The sequence below is a fragment of the Struthio camelus genome, chromosome W, assembly GCF_040807025.1.
Source record: "Struthio camelus isolate bStrCam1 chromosome W, bStrCam1.hap1, whole genome shotgun sequence".
Lineage (NCBI taxonomy): Eukaryota > Metazoa > Chordata > Aves > Struthioniformes > Struthionidae > Struthio > Struthio camelus.
In genome coordinates this window covers 50680609-50693510 of record NC_090981.1, presented here as the reverse complement: position 1 = coordinate 50693510, position 12902 = coordinate 50680609, and the positions used below count along the sequence as shown (strand labels likewise).

The 12902-nt window shown below is 40.1% G+C and overlaps 2 protein-coding genes across 14 annotated transcripts in view; one reads left to right on the top strand and one right to left on the bottom strand.

Moving 5' to 3' along the window:
- LOC104146839 (integrin alpha-2) overlaps positions 1-3539 on the top strand; it is a 72416-nt gene extending 68877 nt beyond the window's left edge. For both annotated transcript variants that reach the window (XM_068926427.1, XM_009679077.2), the window contains one exon: positions 530-3539. In XM_068926427.1, the coding sequence (XP_068782528.1) occupies positions 530-619 (90 nt within the window). In that variant the 3' untranslated portion in view covers positions 620-3539. The remainder of the gene's footprint in view (positions 1-529) is intronic.
- LOC138060862 (molybdopterin synthase catalytic subunit) overlaps positions 1-12902 on the bottom strand; it is a 29674-nt gene that overhangs the window by 15997 nt on the left and 775 nt on the right. For 6 of the 12 annotated variants that reach the window (XM_068926437.1, XM_068926432.1, XM_068926438.1 and 3 more), the window contains exons 2-4: positions 12262-12397; positions 11315-11468; positions 9761-9884 (exon numbers count right to left, since the gene is read on the bottom strand). In XM_068926437.1, the coding sequence (XP_068782538.1) occupies positions 9761-9884; positions 11315-11468; positions 12262-12382 (399 nt within the window). In that variant the 5' untranslated portion in view covers positions 12383-12397. Of the gene's footprint in view, positions 1-8382; positions 8766-9760; positions 9885-11314; positions 11469-12261; positions 12398-12902 lie in introns of those variants that run through there. The other 6 variants (XM_068926436.1, XM_068926435.1, XM_068926433.1 and 3 more) reach the window with 4 other exon arrangements.

The window sequence follows — 12902 nt, the reverse complement described above, 5'->3', positions numbered from 1 at the left end:
AGCTGGACTCTGAACACTCCCACGATATTCCTGGTGGGCAAGGCTGGGGAGTAGGGGAGACCAAGGAGAGAAAGTATGCACCAAACAGACAAAAAGAAACAGAGAAGGGCTATGGCAAGAAGTGGCTTACAAAGAATACCTACTTCAAGGGGAGGGAAAAGTACGTCTGTGTGCTAGGGCATTGGTGTTTAAACAGCTCACTGCCCCACCAAAACAGCTTGGAGAGGTCTTCACGCCCCTGTATTTTGGAAGAGAGACAACTGCTGTTGTGGCATTTGGTTGTGCCAGGCACTTTACGTCCCGGCTCTTTTCATTTTACAGTTAAGGAAGTTCAACAAATAATTAAACACCGTATGCGTGTACATACACACACATTCGCATTTTCTACCACCATACTATTTGCTCAGCTGAGAAATGTAGCTGCAAATAACTAAATAAATGGCCCTTGTAAATACCCTATTTTAGCAATTATACTAACGGATAGCTAGTTTTCATATGATATGATATGTTATTTTAAAATTTTTTACAGCTTGGCTTCTTCAAGAGACAATATGAAAAAATGACACAGGATATAGAAGATATTGATGAAATTACAGAACTCACAAAGGACAAGGACTGATGATGCAGAGTAATAGGGATAAAGAAAAGACATCTGAGCCACCAACAGTAGTTGTGATCCAGTCAGTTCTTCAGCTGGAATGCCTTAAAGTTTAATAACACTTAAACATTTTTAATGAAAGTGTCTTTTTTATAGATAAAAATATTTTACAGATTCTACTCTATTGTAAGAGTAACTGCAGGACAGTTTTTTTTTTTTTTTCCAAAAATGATTTATAGTGCCTTTTCTTGTATATTTTTGCCTTTCAAACAAACTTAGCCCTTAGAACTGGCAGGTCCGGAGTTTACAGTAACATTTTGTGCCAGCAGCCCTTCTCCTGATCCACTGCAGAGTGAAACAGAGCAATTTATTTCACAGTATTGTGGGATAGCATCAGTTCATAATTGAGTTGACAAGTACCATATGTGTAAAGGACATTTTCTATTAACTTGATGATGAATGTGCAGTGAATACTGTTTCCAGCCTGGGAAAAGAAAATTCAATTTATCATTGACTAGCTCCAGCCTTATTGTTTTAGAGAAATGATTTGCACCAGCAAACTTTTGTCTTAACTAATCTATAAACTATAAAATGGGAACTGTGTATGAAGATGTCTATCCATGTGTTACGGGACGACTGGATGGGCATATTGTTCCAAAAGATCACCATATTCCTTGCACTAAGGTCACAATTAAATTACTGAAGCATATTGTTTTTGAAAAATATTGCCAAATGATACATATAATTGCCTTCTGCATACTGTCTTTCATAATCACTTACAGCGTGTTCTCTGCACTGTTATAATTGGTTTTCAAATTTCATCCTGAGAAGACCTACCAATACTGTTACACTGGGCTTTGAACTAGCAGTCCCTCTGACTTCAAATTGGCTTTTGGCATAAATAGGGAAAAGGGTCAAGCTCTTGCCTTTAATTCTGTATTGGAAGATTTTGCAAGCAGAAGTGCATGAAGTTCGAGTTAGAGGGGCTGATGACTGAAGAAGTAAGCTGCTGTTAGGCCAGAGGAGAGTGAAGATCTAAGCTCTATAAATTGGGTACAGCACTTTTTCCTTTAGCATCTCAGTGCCCTGCAGGAGAACAAAGCTCAGCATGACCTACGTACCTCTTATGTTATATGTGGTCCCATGTCTCCATGTTTTGAAGAAGTTAACTTACTTACTTACCTTTTATACAGTAAAGTACTGTATTGCTCTGAAAAGAGCGCTGTTAACTGCACAACACTTGGGTGACTTTGTATTGCTTACTAACACACACCTCAAATTCATCACATGCTATTATACTGCCTTTGTCGTAATGCAGGCTCAGTTTCAAGAAGGCCCCTGCTCTTAAGACAGGTAACAGTCAAGGTAATTGGCCTTTTGTTTGCCTTCCACTCTCATGGCTGGCAATAATAATCTGTTGTGAGAGAAGATGTGTGTGTTGTCTTTATGTATGCTGACTTATGACTTACAGTTAAGATTGTTTGCGACTCCCAGGCGATTCACTTGAAGAGTAAAATATTTAAATGTGCCTAACTGACTAGAACCTCAGGCCTTGTCTTCCCGCAAGCTAGTTCTTCATTATGCCTAGGCACCTTTAAAATTATTTTCTGAAGGGCTCTTCAAAAAAATGAGACTTGAGCATGCTTAAAAGTTAGTCTTTTTAATCAGTAAAGAGTGATCAGTCAGGAGCCAACCACCTTTTTTTAGCAAATAACAGCTTCATTTACAATGGTACCTGGCTTGTGCTCAGTGTAATCATCTTATGTGTGTTTTGGATTTATATCTATGAAATATTTTGTTTTAATTTTGGGTTTTTTTTTTTAAACATTCTGAAAAACAATCTGGATTCTGATCTTGATTGTCTAACAAGGTTGTTGGCACCAGCTGAGTCTGTGGCCAAAACAATTATTTAAAAAATAAAGAAATGTAGCAATTCTGTAAATTTCAAGAATAAGCTCCTGATTTGTGGTTACGAACCCAGAGGGCAAACGCTCTAAAAGTAAAGGTTAAAAAATTGTCTGCCTCAATTCTTGTATAAACTTGAGGAGGAAAAAAGCAAAACCGTACACCCATATGTGTGGGAAGTTCCTACATAACTAGGGTCATGCACTCCAGGCCAGAGAGGGAACTTCACAATGGAGCAGATGGTAGCAGCTTTCATTTCTGGTGCTGCTCACAAGGAAACTTAGGCGTTCAGCCAGATTTCCCTCTTTTGCCTTAAGTAGAAGGTACAGGTCTGTATCCCACACCCAACTTTTTGCAGAATTTAACAATTCATCAAGTAGGCAGCAGTGATTCAATTCACTTGGATTCACTGGGTTTTATTTTGTCCCAGACAAGACTTTTGCCTTTGCCTGGAAACGATACTATTCCCTTAACAAAGGGAAGGCACAGCACTGGGTAAGGTTTTGTATCCATCACCTAACCACTTAAGGTTAGTAGTTTTATTTGTGTTTTATGATTAATACTTAAATGGCTAATTCAGTTTTTGTAATGGGCAAGTTTATTGCACTTTTGAGTTGGCACAGCTGCAAATAATGCTGGAAATATGATGTATATTTTGTATTATGCTCAAAGGGTTTTTTTTTTAGTTTTACTTTTTTTTAAAACAGCATGTTACAGATGAAATAATATTCTGAAATGTCAGGCTTCAGCATGTGCTTTTGTTTGTGCTTGCAGCAAGAGAAGTCAGGAATAACTTCAGCAAGTTCAAGTTATAAATAGATCTGATTCTGATCTTGAATCTAGTTGCGGACTTCTTGAAGTACTAGAATCAAGTCCTAACTTGTTAGAGTTAGTTTCCTATGAGACTATGTAGATTTGGGATGTACAAGAGACTTCTGAAAGCTAGTGTGTAAGCTCCATGGGAGCAGGGACTCTGTTTAGTGCCTACCTGAGGGCCTAACAGCATTACTACAATAAAAACAAGAATACTGTTGAACATGGAGTCATTTATTTTTAAATAGCACTTTGAAGGGAAGAAATGCTACTGAAAAAGCGCTACCTGAAATGGAGCCAAATACACCTTTGTTCCACTAGCACACAGGGAAAACCCTAAAGGGATGACTCTGCTAGGTTTACAAAGAAGCTGCATTTAAACTCTTGCAGGTTGTAACACCACTAATAAGCTATATTGTAGTATAAGTCAGTTCACATTAGTGCAAAATACCTATATCCGGATAGCTCTGAATGCACATCTATTGATGATAAAACCACACCAGGCCTAGGCCTTCATATACACATGTGGTTATCTCACCTCACTTGCATCTATTCTGCCAGCCCCATGCCCTCCACTCATATAGTCTGTAGTGGCATCTCCTGACAACAACTCTGGCTGTTCTTCACCGTACAATGAAAAAGCAGAACGCAGCATTTCGGAGGGAGACTGGTGGGAAAGGAAGGGAGGGAGGAATTTGGTTGTGACTGGGAAGATAGTGGACAGTCATGACAGTAGCTACCACCTGAAAACTAGCCACTTTCATGGAGATTACTTTTTTTTTTCCCCCCCCCTCTTAATTCCTCCATACTTTATTAGCGGTAGATAAACTTTCCAGCTACAAACTTTAACGCTTCCATAATACAGAATCAAATGACCCCAATCTTAAGGAATACAGTTCTGTTTTTCAGCAAGTTTAAAGCTTTTGTGGAATTGAGAACCAGATTCGTTATATAGCGACTTGTCTGCATTACACCCCAGTTTTAGATGTAAAAAAAGTAACAAAAGCATGCATATGAAGACTAAAAAAAAAAAAATTAAGGTAGTAAAATGTATCTCACAAAATCTACATAGTTAATTATCTCAACTTTTTATTGCCTTTAAAGGCAACTGCATGTATGTAATTTTCACAACTCCACAAAAGTGGTCTTATTTTTTAAATCAAACTTTCTGCCCTCATCTATTTATATTCTTAATTTTTCATAGGTAATCACAGGCATTGGTGCGCTAGCAGTTTTTTTAAATAGATTCACCTCTTCCTCTTAAAGTAACAGAAATAATTGAACTTTCAAAACAGAACTGTTAGAAAAATACATCAGGAAGCTAATTTTTGTAATACTTTGCAGGATTAAATTGTGTGGTTGGTTGATTTGCTTTAAAAGAACAGGCCAAAGGTAGTCAAAGGAGCACTGCTGAGTTAAAGTCAGCAGCCTTCTTTTAACGCTCTCTTTCTTGAAGTAACTGCACAGGACACCCTTACTGGAAGAGCTTAAAATTGAGTTTTCAGAGGGGTTTGGTTTTTTGAGGGTATAGCATCTGCTTTCATTACACTTTGTTTATAATTAGTTGTACTATTTCCTCTTCCTTATGTGACAAAACAGATGAGTACATTACAGAAATATTTCTGTGAAGCTATAAATTCCCTGAACAGCTATAGGAAACATGAGCTGAAAGAAAAGCCAAAAGTAGACTAATTTAGAATTGAGTAATTTAACGGCTTCATTACTGAGTGCAACAGTGGCAGTTTCATGAGTTACAGTAGAAGTGAGCACCTGTATCTCCCAGCATAACCCAAATCCGGGCAGACGGGCTGGACTGGCTGTGAGCTGGAGACCTGTGCAGCGCTCCGGCCTCCCCAGGAGCTCCCTGCCCAGCACAGCTGTCTCTCTGCTGCCATCTCCTGGGTAGGCTCCTTATAACACAGCCCCCCAGTTTAGTTCGGGACAATCTTCCATCAGTAAATGCTTTCATAGCATGCATCAGTCTGGACCCCTCTTGAGAGCAAAACAAAATGAAATATTATGAGGCAGGAAACTCAAACTTATGCAATGGTCATGTGTGGACATTCGGCCAGGCAAAGCAACAGTCTATATTCAAAGATTGCCAGCCCAAGACCAAGTCATTTTCTCAGAAGGACAAATTCTAGCTTTGCAGACTTCTGCTTCCCTCCCCGCCATATACCTTGGCTTGCATATATCTACAGAAGTCATACACCTATGCTCTGGTCTACAGTGGCTGTTCCCAGTGACTTCTGTCTCCACCCGGAGCCGCTGGCTCTGCGGCATGCTGTCACACAGCTGGAAGGAAGAGCCACATACAGGTGGGATTTGCCCTTCTATAGCCAAAAGAGAGAAACAATTAGACGCATCCCACAAATCTAGGCCTGCGTTTTATATTGATCTTCAGCTGCCCATTATCTTACAGATCTTGTCAGAACACAAGGCATTTTTTGACCAGCAGCCTGGTTTTGTGTGTGTGAAAACCAGGATACGCGCAACCACATCCCTCCCTGACACACTGTCAGAAGCAGATCATCCCTCGGCCTGGAAATTTGGAAGCACTTCTGCATCGTTCCAGACATAGTCTTAGGCAGCTATCATAGGACAGAATAATTTGCCTTCTTAAGATAGTATCTGCCTAGCAGAGCAGGGAGCCCTATAGAAGGGGCCTGAACAACTAGCTCGGAGTAGGTACTTAAATTTCAGTGAGATACATTTTACCTCTAATTATACTCATCATCCCTCCTAGGGGTCTTTTCCATTTCTCTTTTAGATGCCAGCTGAAGAACCCAAAGTTACACAATCCTGATACATCATTGTTCCAGAACAAAGCAGTACTTGCCTCATGCACAGCTAGGGACACAAAATGACATTTCATTGTTTTGACCATGGCAGCGTACACACATTGTAACATTCAGTTGTGACTCAGTACAACATCTCTTCCATTCATTGTTTCTAGTCACTGTGGGGAAGTACACTATTATTCTTTCTCTTCTTTTCTGCACCCTCCTTCCCAGCTGCATTGCCGATGGGGAAGGTGCACTTAAGGTCATGCTGGATAAGTCTTCTACAAGACTGCAGCACTAGAGAAGCATTAGTGAAACACAGGAATTGCCTCTGAATCTAGAGCCTCAAGCTGATTTAACTGCTCCAGATACCACTGTTTTTCTGTATTAAGCACAGCACTAGCTTACAAGCACTGTACAGGTTTTACTTCATTCATAAACCATCCACCACAAGGCAAATTAGCCATATATTTGTTTGAAATTAACACACTCATTAGTTGCCTGGTAACAGCAAATAAGTTAATGTGGAGAAATGAATGCAAAAAACAGGAAACAGTCTGTATTAGTTACTTTAACAAAAAGAAAAATTACTGGTCTGAGGAAGTGATCTGTAGTCAGGGTTCTGTACAATTCCCAGAAAAAATGACATTCAAATAGCAGAGGGCTTCTCTCCAACACCCAAAGTAAAGGAAATTCAACCTTGAACTTGCTCAGCTCTGCCTAGATAATAAGGCCCACATGGTTTGGAGGCTGCATATGTGCATGCACGCAAGGAGCAGCTGCTGTCCTGCAGAGGAGCTCTCTCTCACTTCCACTGAGGGAAAGTACGCAAGATAATAAGCACAGTTTAACCATGATCCTGCCTGAAGTTTTATATTATACTAAGGTTTAATTAATCCAGATAAAACAAGCATCACTAAGTATTAAAACTGATAGAAATTATCAGCGAGGGGAGATATCATTGCCTATTTTTCAGGTTTTATTTTGTGCAGCAAAAAGCTGTTTGCAGATTTTCACTGCAGACACAATGAATTGCATTACACAGCTGAGGCCCAAGTGTTGTGTGATGTAACAACATATGAGCTTGAGCAAATCATTTTATTTCTCCTTACCTCTTTCATTTGCCATCCTTGTCTACATTGATAATAGTTAGAGAGAAACTGCCTTAGTATTAGTAAACTACCTCAGCATTAGTAAAAATGCCATACACAATGGGACTTTGAGCATCCAAACACTATCATGGCACAGAATGATAATATGAAGAAAAGATCTTTCTTTGGTGAGCAGCCGATAGTTTTCAGTGGAAGCCCATGCATACCGTGTCAGTCTTTTTCCTCTTTAGGTAGGTTTCATAACAGTAACAAAACCGTACTAAAAGTTTAAATGTGAATATAAATACAAACTGTAAAAAGTATACTAGAATTCCCTGTCCATTGAACAACCAATATGTTTTGAGGACTTTGAATCCTAACCCACCTAAAGTCAAACTACTAAAGCCGATTAGAGTTGCCTCTTTGTAAAAGAAGCTGGCTTTTTTCTGCAGCACTATAGAATTACACAGCCACAAAAGCTCCTTCAAAATAAATAATGTCTAGACATCATTAAGATGTAGTTAAGGGTTTGCGTGTTAATGCTAATGCAAGTTTGTTGCTGGTACAGTATTAGATCTAACTTTGAATCAAGGTTTGTCCATATTTTTTTAATGTGATGGACTTGTATTATCAGCTGCATGGTAAAAATATTTCTATGAGGCACAGCTACCAGAAAGTAACCACGACTGAAAAATTAATAACTCTGGGGTATAGTTTATATTTTCTCCTCTGTCTGTACCAAAATGTTTAATCTACTTCAAGAAACTTTCATATCACAACTATGTCACATTAGTGTAAAGCTTGCAGACTGACTCTGCATTCATATAAAATTAAACTCAGGATTTTTTTTAAGGTAAACACAAACAAACAAACAAAACATTTGTCCTGTTATGACCTCCCAAGCAGACAGTGAGCACAGATTACCAATATAAAGGCAGTAAGCCCTTATAACATAGAGTAACCAAACTCTTGCAACCAACAATTTTAGGGAAGATTTTTTTTTTTAAATTACTCTAGATGAAAAAAATACAAAGAGATATTTCAAAGGAAAATCAAGACCACTTAAAAACCCTAATTATTACTCATTCATTTCATTCAGTCCTAATTAAACTGTTCATATTGAAATGTCTATTACTACTGCCTAAAAACATATAGATTCTCCATAAAAGCAACTCAAAGCTAAACCAGCATGCTCATTAGGAACAGTAATACTTTATTTTTAAAAGAGTATAGTTATTTTTCTGAATTTGCCCAAAAGCATTCCTTGTTTTCTTTCCAAGAATATTCGTCCTCATAAATCTCCTGCAAATATAAACAAAGAATGGGAAATATTGTAGGAGTCTGCTATATACAGCCAAAAACTAGGCCAAACAACTCAGCAATCTCCCTGCTATTATTTACTGATCACATCAGGGCTACACAGCACTTAGCTGGCAAACAGAAAGCAGAGAGGGCAGCATCCTTAGAACATATGGACTTCCATGTGGGCAGTCACTGAACCTTGGGCTGAACCCTAGGCTGATCCCCAATAATTTCAGCAGGGCCCACCTCTGTAGAAATCACTTCAGGAAAGATCTAGAAGAAAGGATGCAAACACCATGGAGCATACAGCATTCATGTCTGAAACTAACATTTTACATGATGCCATGCTACTCTACCATCATTTGTAGGAATGAGAATATTTAAGTGTACATAAAATGTTGATGTTAAAAAAAAAAAAAAAAAAAAGGTGACATCAATGCCTACAATACAGTGAGTATGACATATTTGGGACAGATTAGTTACTACCCAGCAGCACATCAGTCCCAAATTCAGCAGGGCTTTGAACACTTGACTACTCTTTCTGAGACCACAGAACCCCATTCTCCTGAAAGAGATGTCAGAAAAGCAGAGATATCTAGGAAAACATTTTGTACTGCGCAGTAACTCAGAGAACATCCTTGTTACCACATGCCAAGTTTTCCCTAGGAGAGAAGGCAGAGGTAATGCTCATTACTTGCACGCAACACTCTGGTTATGCAATAAGGCTCTTTCCAGACCTAGGCTCTCCACACGTTATTGTGTCCCCATACTAGCTTTGGGACCTCTGCACATTCCTTCATTGTGTGCTGCTGCTCTGCTTATGTGCACTGTTGCTTAACACTCTGTGCTTACTCAAGGCCACATGGATGAGAGGAAAATGGAAAAACCAGAAACGTTACTTTTACTTGCAAACTGCAATGCCATCCAAAGCGAAGCTGACTAATGGCTTTTTCAGAAGCCTCTGCAGAAGTGAGCTTTGCCACCCAAGGGAGGAGAGCTCAGGGCTCCATGATTCCCATCACAGGAAAGAGTTAAGACTAAGAGGAGTTGGGACGTATAGGCAAGGGATGGCCTTCCATGTGTCCTCCTGCCACTGATGGGCCTGGTAGCAGTAAGAGGAACAACCACTAGTGCTAGAAAGAGGCGTCCCCTCAGCAGCAACTGCTGCCCATTATGCTTCAGCTCCTTCTCTAAAGACAATAGCAGCCCCCAGCCCAGCTGTTTAAGACTCTGGCACAATCCTAGAACCAAACTTGGCGCAAGTCTACCTTTTTCCATATTGGGACGGATGCTTTTAAGGTGTTGATGCAGTACCTCGTAGCTTCAAGGGATTCTGCTCTATGTGGAGAGGAGACCGCAATAATTACACTTGCTTCAGTTATTGGAACCAAGCTAGGAAGAGAAAGAAACAACAGCACTTTTAGCTAACGCTTACCACCAAGAGCAACCAAAAGTTGTGGCCACGTCACGTCAGTATTGTGGCCACACACTCTCCTGACTCATTCATACTGAGCAAGTGTCAGGCCATGTCCAAAAGATTATACAATTTCAAAAGGAAAGAAAACCACAACCAAAATTAGTACCAGATGAGAAAATTCCATGCTTTAGAATAAACAAACCCAGCAGCCATAACCTTTTTTCTTTCTTTCTTTCTTAACAAAGTTTATGAATTTAGAGGGCAAAATTGCTAACTTGTAACAATGCATAGGACACTCACTGGAAGCTGGTTGATTAATAGTAACAAGTCAGGAATGGCCAGTTTTTTCCCGAAAGCCTGAGAAATCTTCTCAGTTTGGAAACAAATATGTGGAAAAAAAAGGAAATAAAGCACCTCAGACTATAAGGATTTTGCACTAAAATTTAATTTTTCAAAAATTCTAATTTCAAATTATTAAGTTTTTTCATTCGGTGTGCTATATGTACCAAACTGAGTTAAGAGAAGTAGCACAGGGTTTTGTCTCACTCCTCACAAGGGCAATATTCCCGAAAGCTGCCTCCCAAGTCTCCCTCTATAGTAAGACTCTTCTGGCAAACAGTTCAGAGGGAAAACTTAAGTTTCAGTGCTTTGAGCCGCCCTTGAAAGAAATCACACTCTGTTGAGTGATTGATGTTGACTATAGAGGAAGTCTAAAGAAACGACATGCCAGAGCTAATACTAGCCTTTGTGATCACCTCCTAAGTTACTTCTGCCAAGAGGAAAGGAAATAGGCATCTGTGACACTCTCCAAACCCTGCTAATTTCATTGAGAAATCTGATGAACAGGAAGAGCTCAGAAGCACGTCAGAGACTAGCATTCTGTGTTTTAAACCCAATAAAAGACGGATCTCCGAGACTTAGGGACGAGGTTTTCCTATCAGCATGGCTGGCAATTCCCATTCCCATCCCCGCCCCTATATTCTAAGCTTTTAGGTCCCCTATGGCATAATTTGACTTATATTTGACAAAAAGAAATTGATATTCTAAAGCATTTCAAGAGAAGAGAGAAGAAAAAAAGAAAGTGGTGCCTTAAAAAAACAACCCTGCCCTTCCCTGCAAGGAAATCGCCAGCCCTTCTCCCCATTTTCAAACGAACCCAGCAGTACCAAGGTTCATGTAGGCTAAGTGTAGATTCCAGCAAACCTTACCAGCATACACTTTTTGAAAAGCAAAAGACCAGATTTCTGAAACTTAATTGTGCAGTGAGAGGTTGATCCTGCAGCAAGATTTGCTGCATTACAGAATATATAGACTCCTGTGCATCCTGCAGGTGCATACGCACAGCCAAGCACCAGCCAAGGATTGATATTCAGCTTTCAGAAGGATGGGGTCTGACCATACATACCCAAGTCTATGGTGCACTGCAATGTGTTTGACTGATGGCCACTTCTGTCTAACATCTCTGCAGATTTTCTTTATTTCAGTCTCTGCCATTGAAGTGTATGCTTCATACTCTAAGTGAACAACTTTTTTCCCTTCAAAATTATTTCTTGTAGTACCTAAACAGAAATAAGTTATCAACTAAAAGCACCAAATATATACTGAGTAAAACCAAGGATCTCCCATTCTGGCCAAGGTCAGCACTGTGCAAACACACCGCCCTCCCCTGGTCTTGCGTGAAGAATTGCTTTATGGAGCCAAGATAAGTCTTTAACATTCCAGTCAGAATTTAGTCCACAGGTTGTGGCAGTCTGCAGTCAGCAATGCCCAAGGCTGGGGTATCTTTTGTGGCAACTGATAAGGTGCTGTTATTGCATTTGCCCATGCAACATTTAAGCGCTCAGTATTTAGGAGCCCAGTGGCGCTCACGTTTGAAGACCTATACCACGTATCTACGTTAAGCAAGAGGAGAGCACCATTAGCCTTGACCTCCCCCAGAACATTGGTTAGAGTATTTGGCTTTCAACCAAGGTCTGAGCAGCAGCAGCTTCCATAGAGGAGCACCTGTGGTTTGCACAGCTACAGCTACCCACGTCCCACCTTGAATGCAGGTGGGAAGGGGAAGGGGGAGTAACTCCCAAGCAGTTCTGTGTTCCAGAGCTGCTGTTCTGCAGAGCCCACAGGATAACACCACCAGCAGGGAAGCTTTTCACCACCCTGTCCCAATGCAACTGCCTAAGAGTTACCATGGTCTTGTTCCAAATAATTCAGAGCGAGTTTTCTAAATATCCTGGGTTCACTCCAGAAATGTATTTTTTTGAGAAGCACGAGTTTGAGGTGTGGGGCAATCTGGGTGCCATTTCTTAGGTTTTTATCACACCCAGAGATCCAGCTTAGAGCTATTAAACTCACCAATGAACAGAGACACTGCTCCGCAGTATGGCGAAATGACCAGCTCTGACACTTCATCCACAGAGAGCTTTTCAGACTTGAGCTTGATAAAATCTTTTGGTACATCTTTGCTTTCATCCATAGCTCACTAGAAGGGCTGAAACCAAACAGATTCTGATGTTGTTTTTGGCAATACTAGCATTTGCCAGTTGCTTTTATCCAGTACTGATGCCCCAGTGTATTCAGAAAACATGCACCATTGCTCACTCACCACAAGAGACCAGTCTCCATGGCAAATATGGCAAATTCACTTTTCAGCAGACTTGCTGAGAGAGCATTAACTGCACATCTCAAGGGATGCCCTTTTATTTTTTAATGCATATGAGTTCCTTTCTGGCACAAAAGTCTGGCCCAGTAGGACTAAACTAGAACTAGTCCAATGCCCCAGTTTAACAGTACAGTCTACCAGCATGGACCGTTTTGCCAGCAGATCTGTAAGACTGTCAACCCCTTCCCCATTTTATCCTGAGATCAAACAGAGTTTAAAATAGAGATTTATAATAAAGAAAAAGAACTCTTGGGTTCTAATCCTGAGGTTTAATATGTTTTCCTTTCAAACCCTCATCCTATCAACCTGTTTCAGTGACACACGAGTCACTTCT